We start from the raw sequence: 24870 nt of genomic DNA, 5'->3' as shown, positions 1-24870 counted from the left end.
AGCACCATTTCTTTAAGCCAAGTCTTTAAAGCCTAATTCAATATATTCCTTTTTCTCACAATATGCTGTGTTCTTCAATGTTCCCTTAGCAGCCTTCAGCCAAAGAGGTTCAATGTGCAGAATGGTACCAGAAGCACCAGACCAGGGAAGATGACCTTGGTGTATGGGAGCATGACCTTGGTGACAATATCCACACTATTGTTCTAGTGCCCATAGCATTAGCTTTAGGTTCTGGCATGAATTCATCATTTTATGTTAACAACTAGATATTTTTATTGATGTTCAGAGATCTCTCAAGCCTTGTCCTTCTTAATTTCATAAGCATTTCTTGAGCACCAACAATGTACTTGTGCTTTTATTGGCTCTGGAGCTAAAGATGAATATGCTTCAACCCTTGACTTTAGGCTTGTTGGGAGAAGACAAGGTAATACACCTGGGTCTTTTGGTGTTTGGTCCTGTCTGCTTTCTCCTTGAAAGATGAAGGCAGTAGGAGCAGGGGTTTTGGGTGCCAGAGAAGAGATGCTGAGCCAAGTTGGAAATAACAGACTAAGGAAGAGAGCTTACTTAGAATCTTCAAATTCCTAACAGCCTCACAGGTACCCAGAGCAAAAGGCTGGAGACGATCAAATATGAAGCTTCTGTTCTGTAAATTTCCCTCTTATCTCTGTTTCTCTCTCCAATGAATGCTATTACATAGCAGTATTCTGCAATTAAAGAAAAGACAGAGTTTAAAAAGGTATGTTTCATCAAATTGTTGGGAAGTAACTGCTGTATCCTCCTCTCATTCAACAGTGCTTGGCATGTAGTAGGTACTCATTTAGTGTTTATTTATTGAATGAAAGAATGATTGGGGAGCTTAGGCTTGCTACTCATGCTGGTCTAGACAGGGCTGAGTGTAGTCTGAGGATACCCTTAGACTCCCTCACACAGGCATTGGGCTACTTGCTTGATAGCTGTGCTGGCATCATGGAAAGTACAGCACAGGGTTGTGTAAAATTATGTGTAAGAGCAAGTGTTAGAAATGTGCAAATATGGCCAGATGCAGTGGCACATGCCTGTAATCCCAGTTAGTGTCTCAGGAGGCTGAGGCAGGAGGATCACAAGTTCAAAGCCAGCCTCAGCAAAAGCGAGGGCCTAAGCAATTCAGTGAGAAACTGTTTCTAAATAAAATACAAAATAGGGCTGGGGATGTGGCTCAGTGGCCTGAGTACCCCTGAGTTTAATCCCTGATATCCCGAAAATGCAAACAAACAAAAAAGAAATGTGCACATATGGGGCTGGGGTGTAGCTTAGTGGTAGAGAGCTTGCCTATCATGCATGAGGCCCTGGGTTCCATCCCTAGTACTGCAAAACCCCCCAAACTCAAAACACCAAAAAGAAATGTGGGAATGACATTCAGCAAGGACCTCACTCCGGCTGCTAGTTCTTTGGAATGAATGTAGCAGCCATGAGGGTGGGTTATTTACTCCACTGAGGATAGTCCATAAACATTCATTGAGTAACTGGCTTCAAGGGCTCTTCCTCCTCTTTCTTTCTGGCCTATACAAGAAGCAAAATGAAAGGGCGTGGTGGTGTTGAAGTAATTTCAGCATTAAAAGCTGAAATCTTGGCTTTTGGTCCCTGGGTTGAGAACTCTGTACTCCAGAACTCTCCCTGGGAAGTGGCAGCTATCCTGCCAGTGTTCCAGAGATGCTGATTCCCACTGTGGGATGGGGATCATGTGCTTTCCACGTGATGCTAACTGAGCAGAGCTAACATGGGGTGGGCATTGAGGGAGCCAGGGCTCTCTGGTCTACCCTGGAGATTGTCCTGGGTTCCTCTCTTTCCCATTTTGTTCTCTTGTACTACTCAGTTCTTGCTCTTTCCGTAGGTCTTTGTATTTGCAGATGCCTCAAGGCTCCCCACTGCCTTACAGGAGAGTCTGTAGAGAGGATAGCTTCTGCTCCTTTGGATTAGGAAATGATTGCTTGGTAATACACCTGGGTCTTTTGGTGTTTGGGTCTGTGCTTTCTCCTTGAAGACCATTTCCTGGCAAGCTGGAGCTAAGAGGAAAGATGTTATTCTAATCAAGGAAGCAAGCAATTGATCAACCAAACTGAATGCTTTGCAAACATTCAGGCATTGATCTAGATCTAGACATGTGGGAGGCGATAGGGAGCAAAAATTCAAAGTTTATACCTTTGTAGTGCCTCTTTCTAAGGGGTGATGAGTGGGTACATGATATACCAGGTTTTCACACATAAGTACATTGAATAATGTGGTAGAGCATATGTGCTCTGGATTAAGAAACATGGAGGAGAAAATAAGGGGCAGCTGAGTGGAGCGCTGGGCAGGTTTCACTATTAAATAGGGCAGCCAGGATGGGTTTGAAGCCCTGAAGGAAGTGAGGGGCAGGTCAGTGGAGCCCTAGTTAAGTTTGTTCCAGGCAGAGGGCCCAAGCCCAAGCCTAATGGTGGGGAGGTTATCAGGGAGGCCCATGTGACTGGGTGGTTGAGTAGGTATAGCCTGAGGGGAGGAGGACAGAGTAGGGGAGTCCTGTCCATCATAAGCAATCTGATCGTCACATGGAGTATGATGTGTATAAAAGTAACCTGTGTGCCAAGAATGGGCTGGGGCAGAAGTAAGACATTTTGCTGGGTTTCCTGTTAGAAATTTGAGTTCAAAAGAATCTTTCACTGAAAAGAGTTCCAGATGCTACCAAATGATACTCTTTGCTCCCACAGCAGCAGCTCGAGAGGCATTTTGTAACCTCTTTGAGTCACTCTTTCTGGGGATTACACAGGTTATTGTATGTATGGGTCTTGGGAAGGGACCATGTGGTCACTTTATTGTATAAGACCAGTTTTTGACTATGTGAGAGGAGAGACTCCTGGCCTACTCGGAGTCTCACCCATGGTTTGACTGTCTACAGATGAGCAGAGCCCCAAGGGTAAGTGGAGAGTTCTGATAACCTGTTTGGGGTTAATGATTGGTTGTCAGGGTTGTCTAGTAAAAACAGTGCTCTCAAAGACTGTTTTTGGCTTTGAGAAACTGGCCCACGGTACCACTTTTTGTAATTTGCTGAGGGAAGAAACACTGGAGGCTGCTGTTCATGTAGCACAGTGAATGTTTGGTAGGTGCTTTGCTGGAACTTACAGATAGAGAGATAAAACTGATGTTCTTTCTCTCCAGTTGCTGTGGGCTACATCTGAGGTTCCATATTCAAATCTGTGGGGTCAGCTAGCTACCACAAGGCCCAGGCTGTGGAAAAACTGTGAGGCAGGTTGGATTTTTAAAAATTATTTATTATTTTTAGATACACATGACAGTAGAGTGTATTTTGACATTTTATACATACATGGAGTGTAACTTCCTAGTCTTGTGGTTGAACATGATGTGGAGTTTCACTGATCATATATTCATATATGTCCAGTTTGTTCTACTTTCTTATTCCCATCCTCCTCCTCTTCCCTTCATTTCCCTTTGTCTAATCCAATGAACTTCTATTCTTCCCCCTCCCTCACTTATTGTATATTAGCATCCACATGTTAGAGAGAACATTTGACCTTTGGTTTTTTGGGGGATTGGTTTATTTTATTTAACATGATAGTTTCCAGTTCCATCCATTTACTGGCAAATGCCATCATTTCATTCTTCCTATGGCTGAGTAATAATCCATTGTGTATATATACCACATTTTCTTTATCTGTTCATCTGTTGAAGGACATTTAGGTGGGTTCCATAGCTTCAGAATGGCAATTATCAAGAATACAAGTAATAATAAATGTTTGGAGAAAACAGTTCACTCACCGTTGCTGATGGAACTGCAAATTGGTATAATCACTGTGGAAAGCAGTATGGAGAGTTCTCAGAAATGGAATGGAATGGAATGGAATTACCATTTGACCCAGTTATCCCACTCCTTGGCATATACCCAAAGGACTTATAATCAGCATACTACAGTGACACAACCGTATCAATGTTTACAGCAGCTCAATTCACAATGGCAGATAGGCTTTTATGCTGCAGGAGAGGGAGACACCTGAGAGCTCATGCCCCCTCAAGCCCCATGTTGGCACTGCAGGGAGACAGATCAGTGTGTTGATCTCAGTTGTTTTAGAAGTAAAAATTCAGGTTTTTCACATTTTGTTTTTGTTGAATGTGAAGTCTCTAGTTTTAAAAACATTTCTATCCAATTCTGATATTTTAATAATACTGTGTGGGCCAACTTCTGAATTTTACCCTGAGACAGCCCTTTTGAGAATTCTAGGCTACACAGATGAGAGGTTAAGTCACTGTGATGCAACTGAAGATGAGTGGTTTCATGCACTAATCAGTTTTGTTAATTTGTTTTTTAAAAAACTTTCCCCTCTTTATGGAATTCAACAACTTGTCACTAATTTTTGTAGTACTTGATGATCTTATTTTGAGTGGAACAGAGAGTCTAGAAGCTGTTGGAAGTTCTGTTGAAGTGAGTTAGAACATAGATAAATACATTTTTTTTGACCACTATTAGTTCCTCCTCTTCTGCAGCCCAGAAGAGCCTCTGAAGGTGGGTGAGGGAAAGCTGGCCTCCAGTTGGGTCAGTTCCACGACTGCTGGCGAGGTGGTTGCCAGGCATCTGAGTGATAGAGGCGGTCTAATTAAAGTGGGATTGATTTATTAACAGAGCTTTACTGGTCATATAATTTAACAACTTGGAGGTGTTATGGGGCCTGGGGCATTGCTAAAGAGTGCTAAGGCTCAAGATAATTATTGCCTGACTTGGAGAGAATGACAGATGGGTCCTCATTGTTGCTGTAAATCTAGCCAGCAATTGAACTGGCATTCTTTGTTTAATGTTGTTGAGGGGGCTCTCCATTGATCCTTGGTTTTCTTGCTGGCACACTCCCCTCTGCATTTCCAGGGCTCTTTGTTTCAACCTTCCATGACCCTCCTTTAAAGCCTGCTGCTTATTCAGCTGAGGGATTTGCATTTGGTTTTGCCTTCACAATGGGTTGCCTGGGTCCCCCTCATTTTCCAGCTGTCTTTCTGTTTGAATTTGAGTTTCCAGCCAATGTGCTTTTTGGCCTGGTGTGACTTAGTTAAAAAAAGATCTGGTCTTTTAACCAGACCTGTATAAATATTTATTTAAGACGTCTGTTGTGTGCTTCTGGGAGTATAGCTGTTATTACCTCAACCCCTGCCCCCTGATGTGTAAATGAAAGTAGAATGTAGGACAAGGGAAATCCTAGGAGGCAGGAGGTCTCACAGATTGGGAGTGACATTTTGCTTATGTTCCACACCTTGGCTTGCCTGGCCCTCCACCACACTCCCCTGAACTGTTCAGGTCATTAGCTCCCTGACTGTGGAGGCCATTTGACTAGGAAGATGGATTTTAGAAACTTAGATGCGATGAAGATGTGTATGGTAATGTACTTTCCTATCAGCCAGAAGCATTCACGAAGCTCACAGTGTACCTACTCCTGGAGGCACATCAAAATTCTGATTTTTGCTATTTTTATTTTAGACCTCGGGTTGTATTGTTATGAGTTGGATAACTTTTTTTCCTGCAAATAAAACTATTTTTTTTTCCAATTTAAATGGTCAAATATGATGGCTATAGGAAATGTGGAAAATACAAAAAGTAAAAAAGAAAAGCATCTATTCAAACATTCCTATCTAAGATTACCCACTGTTATCATTTGAGGGAATTTCGTGCCCCCTGGTTTTCGGTGCATTTTTAAGGCACAGTTGTAGAGCTAGTTATATCACATCATTTTGTATCTTATCCTAATAATCTCCCATAACTGCCTTTCTGTTCTCTTTCATCTTAGAGCACCTGGCAAGTCAGAGGCCATGAAGGCTATCTCAGGGTCTTTGCATTGTCTTTCCATTATCTGCAAGGTTCTTTCTCTAGGTAACTACATGGCTGACTCCCTTCCTCCTTTGTCTTTGCTTAAATTTCAGCAAAGCTTCTTCTGAACTCCTTGCTCAGTTTGCACCTGCACTAGCCAGAATTCCCTGTCCCAAAAGACCCATCATTTCCCATAGCACCCTGGAACTATGGAACCCAACATACTACCTGTATGTTTATTTCAATTTCATTATTTTGCTGAATATGCCACTAATATGCTATTAAGTTTTTTATATATTTTAAAATAGCTATGTGTAGCCCATTCTTTATTTTTTATTTTTTTTTTTATTGTTGGCTGTTCAAAACATTACATAGTTCTTGATATATCATATTTCACAATTTGATTCAAGTGGGTTATGAGAAATGGACCATACATGACCATTACCCTACTACTGGACATTTTTATCACATTCATCATTTTGCTATTATAAATTACATGAACCTGCTATGAATATTTTGTATATAAGCATTTTCCATTTTTTAGGCATTAAAAGAAATTCTTGAACATAGGATTACTAGGTCAAAGTGTATTGTATTAAGATTCATTTGGCTGCAAGTCATAGAAACTCAACAACTGGCTTAAGAAAATGAATCATTGGATGATGTATTTGAGGAATTATTGAGTGAGGCTATTTGAGGAATAGAGGGTTAGATTTCCAACAAGGCTGATTGCAGAGGTTCAGTTGATGTCCTTGGGGCTTTGATCTGTCTCTGATCTTTAATTTCCTTTTCCTCTGTGTTGGTTTCATTCTGAGGTAGTCTTTACCCATTTATGTCAAACTCACCACCTATGGCTCTTGGTTTTGTCTTATAAGCTGTGTAATTGTCTCTTAGTCATCCTCTTCCCAAACTTTGTGACAAACTTGGGAGAGATTCTTATTGCCTCAAATCAAATTTAGACAGCTTTGAATCATTCACTTTGTACATGGGACAAGTTAATGGGATATACCAGAGTGGGCAAAATGTTGTCCTATCCATATCACTTCAAGTAGGGCGGGTGCAGGTCCCCAGATAAGAATTGCTATGCTTCCACCAGGAGAAGGATTAGATGTTGGGCAGAGCACCAAAAATTATAACTATGAACATTTAAAAGACTTTGAGTAAAAAGGAAAAGCTGGGATGGCTGGGCATGGTGACACACGCCTGTAATCCCAGCAGCTAGGGAGACAAGGCAGGAGGATTGCAAGTTCAAGGCCAGCCTCAGCAACTGAGTTAGGCCATGTCTCAAAATGAAAAATAATAAGGGCTGGGGATTTGGTGCCCCTGGGTTCAATCCCTGATACCAAAGTGAGAAGCAGAAAGGGAGGAAAGAGAAAGGACCCCAATGCATGGTAAGAATGCATTTACATTTTTGTAATTCCAGCCTAACAATGGCAAAGCTGCAGAGGAGGAAGCCCAGGCCACAGCTCCCTGGGGAATTGAATGAGGTTCCCCAACCTATAATAGCATGCCTTGTAGGCTCTTGGTGGTCACTAGCCTAAGTGCATGTCAAAATTATGAGGCATGGAGACAGGTTCTACTGTGAATATCAAAAACATTCTTGGAGATTCCTCTAAGGAATTCTGGCAATAGTACTATCCAGATAAAGATAGATTGCTGATATCAGGGGCTTCATTCCAGAGCAGCTGCAGGGTGTATTAAACAGGACCTGGACCTATATACTGATGGCCTTGGTGATATCATTATCACTTCTGTGGGCTCTGTGGGCCCTATCTTGATAAGAACAGCCTTTATGGGAGAACTCTGCTTCACTGTTTCCTGGTTTCCCTTCTCTTTGTTGATCTTGCCAGTTTGCAGCATAATTATTTAAGGTGGACAAGTCCCATGTCTGTTGTCCACTGTTGAACCTAACACCTGCCTTATGGGCAATGTTGAACTTTGTTGGCTCCATGGTGGCTTTTGGCTATGCTCAGTCATATGTGCATGGAGCTCCAGGGGCCCCTAACACATCATCTCTGTCTTGGGTGATCGTCCTGGCCCAGGTGAAACTCATTTGTAGCATGTGGGAAGCTGGAAATATCTCAGCACCCCATGGGGGTGGGGATATAGTTCAGTTGTACAGCACTTAACTAGCATACAAGAGGCCCTGGATATGAGCCCCCAGCACTGTCCCCCAACAACAACAACAACAAAAACAAAATGCTCCATGGATTACCCTGCAGTCTTACAGAACAGAACTGTTTAAATCCATCTGACTTTGTTTGTCTGTTGAGATTACTTATAACCCAGAATTAGGATATATTGTGATGAATTATGGACCAAAGAAAATGAAGTTATTACTTGATACTCTTCATAAATTCTTCAAAGGCCATCTGAACTCTTCCATTTGAGTCCTGTGCTAATGACTATTTGCTGTTATTTAGCAGCAAACCTGGGGACCTGGCCACATGGGGAAGTCATCAGAGCCAAGGCTGTGTGAAGGGCCCTTCAGTGTACTCTTGATTCCCCATGCAATTTTTTGGCATTTCTCCTTTTCCATGTCATTAAGGAAATTAGATGGAGGCAATTTATAAGGAAATGATACATCTCTGTTAAGGACTCTTGCATTTTCCATGGTACACGGGGGACAGAAGAATATTAATATTCCATTGTGCTTCAGTTATCCATCTACTGGGCAGGTATAATTCTCACAGTAAGACTCTCTAGTATAATTTAGAGTGTTCAAAATCATGGACATTGAGCTCCCCTAGAGTCAAGGAGTTGGCTGTTTAGTGGCATCTCCTTTGATTTCTGATTTATGAAATGAGTTTCTTACATATTTCACTATAATTATGTAAGCGTCCACCTTTTTGAAATCTGTGGACTACTATATAAATGTCTAGTGTAAACAAATTACTCAGATACAGATATTTTAAAATCACGGCTTACCACTTACAAAACAGGTGATCTGTGATGACAGGTGAGGGGAGCTCTGTTTTATTTGTGTGTTGTCCTTGGTGCCCAGGCTGGAGAGCATAAGTGGAGACAGAGTGGGAGCTCTGGCCTGACACCTCTCTTTGAATCCCATTTAGATAATGTCTGTGCAAGATCTTAATAGGATCTTTCTTATCAGTTGTGCTGACAAGAAAGCACATCTGAGATGTTCTAAAAACAGATCATAAAGGGAAAACCCAAATACCCTCTATGACTTCTATGATGAAATTTTGTTCAGTTTAGTTAACAATGACTGAGCACTTACTGTAAGCCAGTTTCATAGGGCATTTCTCCCGTGCTCAGGGCAGTGCTGCCAGGGATCAGCTACCTCTTATACACATGTTGACAGGGTCCTGGAATTAATGCTCTTTGGGAAGGTCCAGTGGCCTTTTATACCACCCAACTACTGTCTTGTAGTACTGCATTGCTGAGAAAGCTACAGCCAGGCACTGCACAGCTGGCTCTAGACCCTCCCTGAACTAGTAAGAGCAACAGCAGGAACACCAGGAGCTGTTCCTGACAAAGACAGAAAGGTGAGGGGTTTAGTTGGTCGTTGTCCACTCATAGCTTGAGCCCTGGAGTGTGGCTGAGTTGCAGGGAGGACTAAGAAACATTAGGTATCCTAATTTTAGTCTCCATTACAAGTCTCCCAGGCTTGTCTTTCTGCTCCTCAGTCTTTTTATAGCAAACAAGGGTTGATGAAGGCTCCAGTGTTTACAACTTCAATTGTAACTACATAAATTGACCAACAAGGCTGTCTTATAATAGCAATCATTAAATCACAGAAAATGGAGTATGTTTGCTCCACTTTGGGTCGGCTGACCCCTTTGTGGCTGGGAGCAGGGGCACACAGCACAATGCTTAAGCAGTTGACTTTCTGGAGTCTGTTCTTGGGGATTGGATGGCAAATAGATCCCCAAAAAGGGACATTTGGGGTGAATGGAAGTCCATATAGGTGCTGACCTCTGTGCCTGCCTCCCACCTGTGCTCACTTGCAATACCTAGGCTCAGGATCCAGCTGCTTCCAAGATTTACTGACCCAGAGGTGGTTGCATTCCTTGAAGGGTGGGCGTTGCTTGTTGAATATGGCTTTTGTTTTATGATCTGCCTTTATTGAGTCAAATTGAGGATAGTTTTTAAAGCTGGCCTTTGCTTTGGCACAAAATATAATTAGACAAATGTGCCACCCAATTGACTTGTACCTCTAATTTTTGAATATAGATAAAATGTTTTAAGTAACTGCAGACATCTATTGTTTAATCTGAGATCACTTGTCACTTTTTTTTTTAAACAGCTGTGTTGATATCTACTAAACTCCAGTGGGCAAAAAAAAAAAATGTATGTTAGCAATAATGTGCACATTAGATATCATTAGATTACTAGATAATAATTACCTTATTATGGGAGGAGTTTGGATGGTTGAAATTTCACTTTGAAAGTTTAGCATATTTTCCAGTTCCCCAACACCACTTTCTAAATTCTCAAAGTCTCCGAAGTCATTTGATTGACAACTACTTAAGCACGCTTATCCTGAAGTTGGCTCTTGGGTGCTTCTGAACATGCTGGGGAGGGAAGTTCTTGCAGGTAGAGTTTGGAAATCTTTTACTCTCAATTTTTTTAAATTCTCAGATTTTTACAAGGACAGTTAATTTTTAATTTTATTCTCTTGGAGCTTTTTCACTGTTTAAAAGGCCATATCAAATGTATTGATATACACACAAGTGAGAGAAATTGTCCATGAGGTTTTAAAATATTCTGAATAATATTTTCTTTCTTTTTAGCTGTCTCCGTTATGAGGTACAGCGCCTCTGCTTTTGGGTTTGCAGTAAGTAATCTGAAATGTACTTTCATGAAATTTTGCACGATTTTCTTAAGCTCATGAGTCTCACCCTAAGCCCTCAAATAAGAGGGTGGTTGGAATGGGTAACACACCTTTTATGGAAACAGCTTCTATAAAAATTATAATTTAGTAGAATTAAACTGCAATGAGACTATATTTCTCAAGCACAGTTGGGAGGGAACCACATTTTTAACAAAGTGGTTAGTTGAGAGGGTGTTTTAGGAATCTCAGTCCTTTTCTCTCTTCCAGGTTGTGTGCAGACCTGGCCTGTACTGGAGTGATGCATTTGTTGGTGTAGACAGAGCTGTCTGAGAGTTAGGATTGATACTACTCACGTTGGGATAAGCCAGTCTGTAGCCCAACTAGGACTGCCTGAATTCTCAGCCTGCCCCCTGAGGGAAGTTGGTCAGAGAAAGCAGGTCTCTTTTTACAGGGTTAGGGTTATTATGTTGAAGCATTGGGTGACAATTCCCCATGCCCCTTCAAGTGTCAGTGCTTGTAGTTTTCTGGATGAGCAGTGTGACATGGTGTGATGACTCACAAAAGAGCTCATTTCACATCCCTTCTGCATAGAGGTAAGGTTTCCTGTACCTGAGGGTATGTGTGCATGTTCCCAAACCCACTTCTGCCCTTTGTTGTTAAGAATTTAATGTTTGGCGGGCATGCAGATTCTTTTTAGAATCTGAAGAAGGATGTGGATTGTCGAGAATAATGCGCATCACTGCACACACACCACATATATACACCCACACTTTCTTCCTTCACTTTAGCAAGACCTCCCCTTTCCCCTGAACACCCTCTCCTTCCATCCATTTTTTTCTCTCTCTGCATTTCTCTTATTCAAACAAAGTGCTGAATTTTGTATGCAATATTGAAGTGTTGGTGTACTTCCTGGAGCCTCTGGGTGACTCCTATCCTTACCCCTGAACCCAGGTAAAGCAGTTCCATTGACAGCCAGTAAAAGGATCCTTACCCAAGATTGTTGGCTTGGGATATGCAGGAAAATGCTGAAATTATCTTGCTGGCCTTGGGGAAACCAGGGCCACATCTTCTAGAACAGTGTACCCTGTCCCACATTTCCAGAGTGCTAAGAGTCAGGGGCTGTGGCAGCAGATCCCACCAATAACACAGGGGCTCTGATGCTGCTACCAGGTCAGCACTTGGGTACTGAGGCTCCAGTCTCCCCAGATTTTACCATGAAGATCTTGAATGGCTGCATCAAAGCGTCCAGAAAACAGTGCTTCAAATCACTCATTCAGATATTCTGAATCACAGCACAGTTCTCCTGTGTCTTCATAGTCATGCCCCATTAACTCTGGAAAACCACTAAAGTCATGTCTCTTTCTTCTAGTTTGACGCCATCCTGGATGTCCTGTCATCAGCGATTGTCCTGTGGCGTTACAGCAACGCGGCTGCGGTACACTCGGCTCATAGAGAGTACATGTAAGTGGATTCTTATCTTTTTGCAGATTTCAGAACTCTTACAAGTGAGGACATGCAATGAGAAGGTCCCCAGACTGCCTTTGAAGGCACGTGATGTGATTTTAACCACGTGACAAGTCTCTCCTGGGATGGTTAAAAAAATGGGGTGTATCTGTTTAATTCTCTGTTCCCTGCTCTTCAGTCTGGAGTGAATATTTATTTGCTTGTCTGTCCGTCCTTCCTTCCTTTCTTCTTCCCTCCCTCCCTCCCTCTCTTTCCCCTCCTTTTTCTTTCCCAGGACCACACACATGCTAGGCAAGTACTCTACCACCGAGCTACACCCCGCAAACCCCCCGAGTCAGATTTTGGGTTTTGAGAATCAGTACTTGCTATCTCCATACTGCATTCCCTCATCTGGAAAAGCAGGAAATAATTCCTTCTCTATGCATTGTGACGAATACATACACATATGTGTACATAAATATATTAATTTTTGTGTGTTTATGTGTGTGATCGTGTGTGTGTATCAGGGCAAGAGTTTTGCCCTGCCTCTGCAGCTTTTGAATGTTTCAACACAAATGAGCAAATGCCTCCCTGCTGAGGTTTATGATAGTGCCTGGAGAAAAGGTATTTTTTAAAATTAATTAATTTTTTGTTGTATTATAATTATACATAACAATGGGATTCATTATGCCATTTTTGTACATGCACATGACCTAATTTGGTGGATCTCATTTCCAAGTACCTTTCCTTTCCCTTCCGTCCTTCCTGCCTCTGATCTACTTGCTCTCCTCAACTGATCTCTCTTCTATTATTATTATAATCTTAATTAACTATAATTATATGTAAAAGTGGGATTGATTATGGTATATTTGTACATAGGCATGGCATAATTTAGTAGATTTTATTCCCAGTACTTCCCCATACCATGCCCTCTTCTCTTCCTCTCAATCCCTTTTCTCTACTCTATTGGTTTCTAGAAGGTACTCTTGAATGGGATGGTAAGCTGTACTCTTAACATTCAAAGGTTGAGATGTATCTTTGATGCCAGGAGATGCAGACAGTAATGTACTTGATATTGAATTTGCCTAATGGAAAATTCAAAGATGACACCATAATGAATTCACTAATGAATTTTAGTTTACTTTATTGTTGGTTTTAGGTAGTACACAGAAACTTCTTTTATGTGTTAAATACTTTTATGTGTATTAGTTCTTTTAACAAATATTAAGTATTGAGTTTGTGATATCATGGATCATTTTAGGGAAAGTTAATTTTAAAAAGTGCATTAATTTGTGGCTGAAATAAAAAGAAAACAATTGTAAGTACCAAATTAATTTTGTAAAATTACAAGCAGTGGTTCTGAAATGATCAAAGTTGTATTAACACTGGTCTATCTGAAGGAGCAGCTAATGCTTCTACCCAATCTGTTATGTGGGTATTTGAGAAATTCAGTAAAAGAAGTCTCCATAGCAACATCTAGGGAAATGCTTGGATTTCAAGAGCTAGCCACTGTCTTGTCAGAAGAACATGTAATCTTCGGTTCTATAGTTGCACTATCCAATATTCTTGCCACTAATGCAATATTTTAGCACTTGATCTGTGGCTTGTCCAAACTGAGATGTGTTGTAAGTGTAAAATACCTACTAAATTCCCAAGACAGTAAGAAAAAAAGAATGTGAAAGTTTTATTAATGTTGAAAATATTGATTGCATTACATGTTGGTATCAGAATACTTTAGATGTATTGGACTAAACTATTAGAACTACTTTTCTTCTGTTTATTTTTAAATATGGTTTCTAGGTGTTGAAAATTATGTGTCTTACATTCTATTTCTATATATAGGAGAAATGAGAAGGATTTAAAGTAGAGAACTCTTCTCTCTGCCTATTCTTTCTTATTTTAGAGTTAATCAAGAATTTGATTTACAGTTCCAGAAGGAATTAGGTTCAGAGTGTCCCAATTTCTCTTTTCTAATTTGCCTTTTTTTCTGATTTTCTTTTGGCCAAAATGATTTTCATGTATATTGGTTATAGCCATAAATTATTGTAGATTTTTTTTCCTTTTTCCCCCTCTGTGTTGAGGATTACACCAGGAAGTGTTTCATCTCTGAACTATATCCCAGCCCTTTTAAATTTTATTTTTGAGACAGGGTCTCACAAAATTGTAATCCTCCTGCCACAGGTTCCTGAGTAAATTGGATTATAGGTGTGTACCATCATACCCAGCTATTGTAGCTTTTCTGTAAGAGGCAGTTTCTCTGTAAGGTTTGCCCAGATCAAGTTTAATGACAAGAAATATCTTTGGTTTCACTGTTTTTAATGATCCCCAAACAAATACCATTGCAGAAAGTCTATATTATTACCCTAAAGGCAGAACTCAGAGATGATGCTTTTATAATTCCTAGGTGGTTATTTATTAGAAGATGCCAATGAATGCACTTGGAGATTTCTGATCTAGGGATTAAAATTATATTCACAGTCTTCTGTATTGTTGGCTTTAAAGTTTTAATCTCTGGCTTATCTCATGTAAGTTAAAAATTCATGAAATCACTGCTAGCTGAGAAACTGATATTTGCATATTAATGAGCATAAATGAATTATGAGCAGCATAACTAGAAAAAAACATTTGTTTTCAAGTTGTTGCTAGAGAAGATTATTAGATGGAAATGGAAATATCCAAGTGGGCCTTGGTTAAGCTTTCTTTTTTTTCTGTACTGGACTCAAAGCCACTGAATGAGTTTGAAATTGCCAATGCAAAGAGAATAGAAACTTTTTTTGATCTTGCTTTCTGTTGACTGTCCTGACTGTGCATGTGCTGGGGTGTTTGATGCTAGAGGAAGAGAGATACCACTTCTGCACCACCACAGAAGGGTAACCCCAATTGTTTTATTGCATTAAAAATTGTTTTATTGCATTAAAAAACCCACATAAATGAAAAGTTTTGCTCCATTTGTGTGCAATGAATCGAAATGCATTCTGCTGTCATGTATAATTAATTAGAACAAATAAAAAATTAAAATATGAAAAAAGCATAAAATTTTCCTCTTAACCATTTTTAACATTTTAAAAAAACATTATTTATTCTTTAGATATATATGACAGCAGAATGCATTTTTGAGTCATTATACACATTGCAGCACAACTTTTCTCTGGTTGTATATGATATAGCTTTATACCATATGTGCAGTCAGACATGTACATAGGGTAATGATGTCCATCTCATTCCACCATCTTTCCTATCCCCATAACCCCTCCCCTCCTCTCCTTCCCCTTTGCCATTTTTAAGTGTGCAGTTCAGTTGTATTAATTTTATTCACATTGTTGTGAAACAGATACCCAGAACTATTTTATTTTGCAAAACTGAAATTCTATGCCCATTGAACACTTCTGCATTTCTTTCTCACTCCAGCTCCTGGTAACAGCGGTCACTTTCTGGTTCTATGAGTTTGACAATGCTAGATGCCTCATAAAGGGGTCATGAAGTCTTTGATTTTTGTGACTAGCTTATTTTACTTTGTACACTGTCTTCAAGGCTCATCCATCTTTCATTGTGTGACACAATTTCTTTCTCTGAAGATTGAATAATATTCCACTGTATGTATATAGCATATTTTGTATATCCATTCGTTCACTGATAGGTATTTATGTTGCTTCCACCTCTTGTTTATTGGGAATAATACTGACATGAATGGATGTGCAAATATCTCTTTGAGAACTTGCTTTCAGTTCTTTTGTATATATATCCAGAAGTGGGATTCCTGGATCACATGGAAGTCATATCTTAAAATTTTTGAGGAACTTCCATTCTGTTTTCCACAGCAGTTGCACCATTTTATAATCCCATTGACTAGTTATTCAAGCTCCAAATTTTTTTCAGTCACTTTTCTGTGAATAATGGGTATGGGACAGATGGAGAATCAGGTCTGAGTTTTCAACATGAGTATGATAGATGGAAGAGCAATGGAGTCACGTAGGTGTGCAAGGGAAGGAGTCATCAAATAGACCAGAATATCCAAACTGGGCCAGGAGGGATGGGATGAGAATGACAAGGTTAATGAACAGTAATCATAGATTAGAAGTTCTGATGAGGTCAAGAATGGTTGGTGTAGAGCCAAGTGTAGTGACATACATCTGTAATCCCAGTGACTTGGGAGGCTGAGGCAGGAAGATTGAAGGTTCAAAGTTAGCCTCAGGAACATGGCAAAGCCCCGGCAATTTAGAGAGACCCTGCCTCTAAATAAAAAAAAAAAAAAAAATTTAGAAAGGGAGCACTGAGGATGTGGCTTAGTGGATAAGTGTCCCTGGGTTCAATTCCTGGTACTAAATAAATTAAATAAATAAAAGAATGGTTGGTGTATGTGGGGGAGGAATGCTAATCTGAGAATGAGAAGTTAAAAGCCAAGAATTCGTAGGTGTTTCATTGGTATAGATTCAGGATGAGAGTGTGGCTGAGTTAGGGTGGTCATAAAAGGTCAGAGGTTTGAGTGAGGCCAGGAGTTGGCTGGATGCTTCATCTGGAATGGAAGTTAACAGGAGTGTTTCCAATTTGGGGAGCAGATACAAGCAGTAAAACAGGTACTGCCATCATCAGTAAATGAAGGCAGGCCAGGAGGTTGGAGATAATTAAATAAAGGAGGTGTACTGAGTGGTTGAGTTGGATGGCAACAGGCAGTGTTGCGGGAGCAAGCTGGAGAAATGGTTTGAAATTGGTGTCTGGAGAAAGAGACTTTGAAAGTGAGCAAGAAAAAAACTGCCTCTTCTTTGAAGGTAGGAACAATAGCTTCCTCAGTGGAAAACCAGGTTATCACCAGGGCAGGAAAGTAAAGAGAGCAATCAGGACAGAGCTCGAAGGTGTGGAGATTGGGGTATGAGGAGACTGCTTGGTGGGAAGGTTCAGGGCCATGCTGGAAGAGGGAGTACAGAGAACCTGGGGACAGGGACAGGATGGTAGCATTGGCCCTGTGCCAGTGAATTGCTATGCAGCCACTCAAAAGAATGAAGCAGTATTTGTATACTTACATTGTGAGCACCAAGGTTCATTAAGTAAAGAAAGCATGGAGAAAAGTAGTATCTGTGGTCTTTTCTCACTGGTTTTAAAATAAAGGGTTCATAGTCATGCATGCTTGCTCAGGCATATAAAAGATCTCTGCAGGCACACAAAGGAGACTGGCAGCAGGATCGCCTTCCCTCTAGCAGAGGGACTGGGGACAGAGGCAGGAAGGAGATGTTTTCTTTATGTCCTTTAGACCAGAGCTATCCAATAGACTATGATGTGGACATGCTGTATATCTGTGCCGTACAGTCTGAGAGCCACTAGCCACACATGGCCATTGAGCTTGTCGCATGTGGCTATACGCGTGGGGTAACTGGATTTTTAACTTTAAAGAATTTAAATAGTCATGTGTGGTTAGATGCTAATATAGTGGACAACGAATGCCTCTTTAGTTAGATCACTTTCAATATATACTTTTTATTTTATTTATTTATTTATTTTAGTTTTCGACGGACACAACATCTTTGTTTGTATATGGTGCTGAGGATCAAACCCGGGCCACATGCTTGCCAGGCAAGCGCGCTACCCCTTGAGCCACATCCCCAGCCCTCAATGTATATTTTTTAAACAGTTTTAATAAATCAAAAACATGGGGCTGGGGTTTAGTTCCTTGGTAGAGCACTTGCTTTGCCTGCCTAAGGCCCTGGGTTGTATCCCCAGCACTGGGAGAAAAAAAAATACATATCAAAGCATAGAAAACCTGGAAATGAAAGGAAGATATTGAGGGAAGCAGGGCGGTGCTGCAGGTGGAGAGTGTGGGGAGAAATTAGTGTACTAGGAACTTGGCAAGGTTGAATGACACGGGGAATTTTACGTCTGTCTTCTTAGCCATTCTCAGCCCCATGTACCATGTAAGGCCACAGGAAGGACAGCCTCCTGCTGCTGTCAGCTGCCAGGGCCATCGGGATGCTTGCCACAGATGGTACAGCTTGATGCTCTTTGGGAGCCTCTGACATTTTGCATATGGTTGCAGCACAGGTGGGGTCCCACGAAGACGCCCTAGCCCCAGCTGTCTCTTTAGGCGATCTGTCAGCTCATTGAGACAGAGGGGTGGAGGCAGATGGAAGGCGTTGCTCACCTTTCCAGGCTTCTTATTCTGCAACAGAGTCAGCCACACAGCCGGAGACGTTGATCTTCTGTTTCAAATGTACCTGCAGATGGCATTTCTAGCACACTGGAAAGCGAGTTTCAGAGCTCTGGAATGGATGCTCTTAGAGACGCATAAATCCTTTGTGTGTCTTTTCATGTGAAATAAATGGGGTACCCTGGTTCTTACCCAGGAAACTTGCTCTGCTTTCTTTTCCAATTTGCTGATCCAAACTCCTTGGCCTCAAAACTACCCGTTGACAGGATTGCTTGATGATAGCCTTTTGATGACTGACTTCCACAGTGCCCTTTCTGCTTTTGGAAACAAGTCCAAACTTAAAAAGAAAAGTAACCAATTCAGTCAAGAGAATGATGTATTGGTAATTTGCTTCTGGTGCCTAATCTAAATGGACTGCAAAGGCAATGATTTATACTAAGAACCATATTAAAATAGTATCAGTCTCCCTGACTTCTCATGGGGTGTTTGATCTGGCCCTAACTCAAAGACTCTGGGGGAAGCGAATCCCATTTACTCTACATCTCTCTAGTGCTCTTAGCTTTATAAAGCTCTTCAATGTGTTTTAGCTCAAGAGCAGAACCTGAACTAGAAGAATAAATAACTTCAGAGATGCCCTCAATGACTGGTGAGATCTGAGGCAGAAGGTAGAGCCTTTATGGCAGAACATGAGCTCATTTACCTTAAATAGTTTGGATTTTATCTTACCTGAAGGTAGAAGGGAATGGTCTCCAACTGGCAAAAGCCTTTGTTCCATCAAAGGACATGTGAAACCTGCCAGGATGCAGACATGACACTAACTGGTTGTGCATTATGGGCAGGGTGTATTAGAGGATGGAGTGTAGACTTGGTCTCATTAATAATTGAACTATGTCCCCCCAAAAGATATGTTGGAGTTCTAACCCGCAGCACTACAGAATGTGATTGTATTTAGAAATACGGCCTTCACAGATGTAATGAAATTAAGATGACGTCATGCTCTATTAGGGTGGCCCTAATCCAGTGTGACTAGTAGCCCCAAGAGAAGAGATAAGAGAGGACACACAGAGTTGACAGCTATGTGAGATGCAGGCAGAGATTGGAGTGGTGCATTTATAAGCCAAGGAATCAGAAAGGATAGGTTTAAAATGAGTGTGACTCTAATGACACCTTGATTTCAAACTTCCAGCTTTCCAGAACTGTAAGACAATGCAGTTCTCTTTAAGCCACCAAGTTTGTGGTGCTGTTAAGATTGTCCTGGAAAACTGATACAGTCCTCAAGAAGAGTCCTCCGTGAGGGCTATGCTGTCTCTCACCAGCTCTGTCTTTCACTAACTTATTAATCGTTTGAAACCTCAGCTCTCCCTTCTGTGAAAGGGGAGGAGAGTTATGGCAGTGGCCAGATGCTTTGTGGTTAAGATGAAGCCTGGCACTGAATGTGACTTCAATATATGCTCAGAAATGTTAGATGAATAATTTTCCATCCTTAGAGTTTTGGAAATGTTTTAATTTGTTGTACTAAAATGGTGTGATATTATCTGTCCCCATTATTTTTATTTTGCTTTTCAAGAGCACAGAATAAAAGAACTTACAAAGAAAAATTTAAATTTGAAGCAGACACTTTTGCATATTTACAAAGTTGCTTTGACTTGGGGACATTGTAGGGGAGTAAATAGTGAAGGTGATAAAACATTGTTCCTTGATTTCTTAATCTCATTCCCCTTCAAAGAAATGTGATTTGTGAGTGGCAAGTTAAAGTAATTCATGATATTATAAAAAGTTGAGGCAATTCATAAAGGTACAAAGAATGTATTAAAACTCACTAGTTACAGAGCATCCCAGGGAAAACTATAGCTAAGGTATTTATATGTAACATGTATGCATACACATTCGAGCATATGGTTATACACCTTTAAATATGTGTATATACACACATATATGTATATATGTGTATATATACACATATAATATATATATATACATACACACATGCATGTGTGTATATATACATGTGTGTGTATTAACATAGAGATGTTCCTCAAAGTGGTTTTTCTCCTATACTATATTTTGAGCATCTTCCACCTTAGGATAAATAGAGGTTTGTTATTTTTTGATAGCTATGTGGTATCTATGGATTTAGTCTATTTTGTTTCAGCATATTTCTACTAAAGAAGTGGGTTATTTCCAATGTCTTGGGGTTATAAACAACCCCAAATAACTGTCTTTATACATTTGTATTTTAATGCTTTTCTTATTTCTTTAGGATCTGGTACTAGAAGTTGAGGTCAAAGTTTAGGCTACCATAATATTGACAATCAGAGTTAAAATATGCTCCAAAAATATCATTCTAACTTATGTTCTCACCAGCAGGAGCTGAGGGTGTCTGTTTACTCACCTTTGCCAGCATCAAGTGTTTTAATTCTTTTTGAATTTGCCAGTTGTCCAGGTGGAAAATTGAATTCCTCATGTTAACATGCATTTCTTTAGTTACCAATCTAGTTGGATAAATTCCCATATGCTTCTTGGGCATTTGTATTTCTTTTGGGAAATATATTGCCAGAATTTTGAATGGGAATGAGAAGACTTTCATTTATGTTTTGGAAAGGAACCCAGATTCAAGCTCCTAGAACTCAGGTGACTAAGAAGTACAGCATCATAATTGATCAGCTAGTTCTTACCTTACCTCTCACCACCTATATTCTTTTTTCTTCTTTCTTTCTTTTTTTTTTTTTTTTGCACAACTGTACTTTTTTCTGTTACAGATCTAATTATCTTAACTTAACTTATGCATTGGTAAATTTGTTTGTCCAGCTCCTCATAAGACTTTATACTCACCAGAGCAAAAGTCTTCTTTTATCTATCTTATTCTCAGGCCCTAGACTAATCCCTAGCATGTAGTAGGTGCTCATTAAAGAATTGCAGGATGAATAAGTTTGTTGGGATGAACCCAAATACCATGTGTAACTATAAAGCTCTAATAAAAAAAAAATGCAGGATGAAAGATTGAACTATAGGATCCCTTGAACTTATGTAAAGTTTTGGTAACCCTTATTAAGATTCTAGTAATAACCGTTCACTGAGCACCTGATTTATGCCATGTATCATGCTGGGCTCTGGCTTAAAGGTGTTAATACCCAATAGAAACGGTAAGTATTGTTCTTGAAGGTTCATGGCTAGTAATGGATGGAACTGGGGTTTAAACCCAGCTCTTGATGGCCCTGAAGTTTGCTTCTTACCACCATGCAACACTACCTCTCCAAATGATCATTTGTAGGTCTTGGTTTTACCAGTTTGTCATTCTTCCCTTTTGAACTAGCTTTTCCTAATGGGCATGGTGGTGCATGCCTATAATCTCAGTGACTCAGGAGGCTGAGGCAGGATAATCTCCACTTTGAGGCCAGCCTCAGCAACTTAGTGAGACCCTAAGCAACTTGTGAGAAAAAGAAAAAAGAAAGGCCTGGGGATATATCACGGTGGTAGAGCACTCCTGGATTCAATTCCCAGTATATGCCTCCCCGCCCTAAAAAAACAAAAAACAAAAAAAAAGCACTTTTTTTTATAGCAATTAGCTGAATCCACAATTAATTTAGCAGGAGTTAATTCAGAAGAATTAAAAACTATAACATCATTCCACTTGAAATGCAGCCCTGGGCTTTGGTCCTACTGTGCAAGGTGGGAAAATGGTTGGCAATTGGCCAGACAGAGACAAACTGCCTGGGCCACTACAGGGCAGCCTAGGTGCCTGGTAGACATTACCAGGAGCTGGCATTCATGTCCTGGGTTTCATGCAAATAGCTGCCATGGCAAACACCTCCAGTGTCTCAAAGGCCTTGCAAATGAGGCTCATTAGTCTCACCTGCAACCCGGACTTCTTCCATGGTCTTTGAAACAGCCCCGTTTTCATGACACAGGGCTGAGGCTCAGCTCTCTAGCTTTGCCATCAAGGAAGAGGAGCCAGCCTTTGTTCACAGGTATAGCTTCTCCTTTGGCACCTGCTGCCAGAATATGGTATTCACTGCATGAGAAGTGCTCTATTCCTGAGGGTACCAGTGCCCAGCGCTGTGGCTCTCTTTCACCCCTGAGGACCGCCACTCTTTTGGAAACCTGAGCTTGCTGTGTCATTGCTTGTTGTCTTTCCTTCCTCTTCTCTGTGCTGCCCTGGTGGGAACTGCTGCTGGTGTGTAGAGATGACGGCCTTGGTCAGGCACCCTCCTGGTAGACGTCAGATTTCCCGCTCTCTGCTATGACCACCTTTGTTAAAGTGGGGTTTGGGCAGGCTCTTTCCCTTCTCTGAGCTGTCCCGTTTTTCACCCAGAATTTTTTGAGCCTGCTTACTCCACAGCCATATTTGAAATTTTAGAATCAGTTTTTATGGCATGTATTTTTTTTAATTTTTTTTATTATTAGTTGTTCAAAGCATTACAAAGTTCTTGACATATCATATTTCATACATTTGATTCAAGCGGATTATGAACTCCCATTTTTACCCCATATACATATTGCAGATTCACATCGATTACATATCCACTTTTTTACCTACTGCCATACTAGTGTCTGTTGTATTCTGCTGCCTTTCCTATCCTCTACTATCCCCCCTCCCCTCCCCTTCCCTCCCCTCCCTTCCCTTCCCATCTTCTCTCCCTACCCCATCTACTGTAATTCATTTCTCTCTCTTGTTTTTTCCCTTTTCCCTTCACTTCCTCTTATATGTAATTTGTATAACCCTGAGGGTCTCCTTTCTTTACCATGCAATTTCCCTTCTCTCTCCCTTTCCCTCCCCCCTCTCATCCCTGTTTAGTGGTGATCTTCTTCTCATGCTCTTCCTCTCTATTCAGTTCTTAGTTGCTCTCCTTATATCAAAGAAGACATTTGGCATTTATTTTTAAGGGATTGGCTAGCTTCACTTAGCATAATCTGCTCTAATGCCATCCATTTCCCTGCAAATTCCATGATTTTGTCATTTTTTAGTGCAGAGTAATACTCCATTGTGTATAAATGCCACATTTTTTTTATCCATTCATCTATTGAAGGGCATCTAGGTTGGTTCCACAGTCTAGCTATTGTGAATTGTGCTGCTATGAACATTGTTGTAGTAGTGTCCCTATAGTACGCTCTTTTAAGGTCTTCAGGGAATAGTCCGAGAAGGGCAATAGCTTGGTCAAATGGTGGTTCCATTCCCAGCTTTCCCAGGAATCTCCATACTGCTTTCCAAATTGGCCGCACCAATTTGCAGTCCCACCAGCAATGTACATGTGTACCCTTTTCCCCACATCCTCGCCAGCACTTGTTGTTGTTTGACTTCATAATGGCTGCCAATCTTACTGGAGTGAGATGGTATCTTAGGGTGGTTTTGATTTGCATTTCTCTGACTGCTAGAGATGGTGAGCATTTTTTCATGTACTTGTTGATTGATTGTATGTCTTCCTCTGAGAAGTGTCTGTTCAGGTCCTTGGCACATTTGTTGATTGGGTTATTTGTTATCTTATTGTTTAATTTTTGGAGTTCTTTGTATACTCTGGATATTAGGGCTCTATCTGACATGTATTTTTTTCTCACTTGACCCCGTATTTTGTTCTGTGTGTTTGCTATTAGATGTTCTTAATCCAATCTGACTTAACATAGCACTTGACATTGACTGTTGACCAACACCAAAATGCTGATGTGGGTTATAGTTGTCATTTACTTTATACTTTTGGAATTTCCTGAAAAACACTTTTTGCAAGGTACATATGTTAGTTTTATAATTCTATCAATCATACTTTTGAGGAATAAAATAGAGGAAGTGAATCTGGGGACAAAGAATAAAGCTTTCATCTCCTCCCCATTGAGACTGCTTTCCTTATCCTCTATTGTGCAGTTGGGTTTAAGCCATCAGCCCTAGGGGGTGTTTTCACATAGGACTGCTACTTTTAGAAAGGAAGTCCCCTCTGTGCATTGTGACCTCCTTTGGGTCTGTGAAGTTGCATGGGATGGAATTCTGGGGGTCATTTTTTTCCTCCATCTCTCCTGCTTTTCTTTAAGTGTTGTACCCTTTCAGCATGGAGTCAGCTTAGGTTTTATCAGTGTCTCTCTGCATCATGAGTCAGCTTATTCATATAGCTAAATTGTGAGATAGGAGGCATTTAAAGAAATACTTGGGCCATTTTTCATTGTTGCTACCTACCTCATAAAATTGTTAACGAGAAACAAATGGGATAGTACAGGAAAGTTGCTTGGAACCATATTTGACGTATGCTAGGGACCTGATAAAATGGTGTTATTTTTAACGATAGGTTTTCCAGGCAAAATAGAGATAGTTTTTTAAAAATAACTTTATTAAAATATAGTTCACCTATGGGCACAGTGGTGTGTGCTTAAAGCCCCAGCTACTTGAGAGGCTAGGACAGGAGGAGGCTTGCTTGAGGCTAGTGTGGCTTTTAGTATTTTCAGAGTTATGTATCCGTAACTCTCAATCAGTTTTAGAACATTGCCATTACCACAGAAAATAGTCCCAAGTCTCTTTACCCTTCATCAGTAAACCCTCCCAGCTTAGGCAACCACAAATCTACTTTCTTTTTGGAGAGTGTGGACTCTTTTGAATATTTCACAAAAATGGAATCACACCATGTGGTCCGTTGTGGCCTTCCTTCACCTAGTCATTCACTTAGTGTGATGTTTTTGGTATTCGCCTGTGTTGGCAAGGCA

The 24870-nt window shown here is 40.6% G+C and overlaps 1 protein-coding gene across 2 annotated transcripts in view; it reads left to right on the top strand.

Moving 5' to 3' along the window:
• Tmem163 (transmembrane protein 163) overlaps nt 1-24870 on the top strand; it is a 212039-nt gene that overhangs the window by 125074 nt on the left and 62095 nt on the right. For both annotated transcript variants that reach the window (XM_027954034.2, XM_071619292.1), the window contains exons 3-4: nt 10570-10613; nt 11980-12071. In XM_027954034.2, the coding sequence (XP_027809835.1) occupies nt 10570-10613; nt 11980-12071 (136 nt within the window). The remainder of the gene's footprint in view (nt 1-10569; nt 10614-11979; nt 12072-24870) is intronic.

This window comes from Marmota flaviventris, chromosome 11 (genome assembly GCF_047511675.1).
Source record: "Marmota flaviventris isolate mMarFla1 chromosome 11, mMarFla1.hap1, whole genome shotgun sequence".
Taxonomy (NCBI): domain Eukaryota; kingdom Metazoa; phylum Chordata; class Mammalia; order Rodentia; family Sciuridae; genus Marmota; species Marmota flaviventris.
This window is presented reverse-complemented; position numbering and strand designations above follow the sequence as displayed.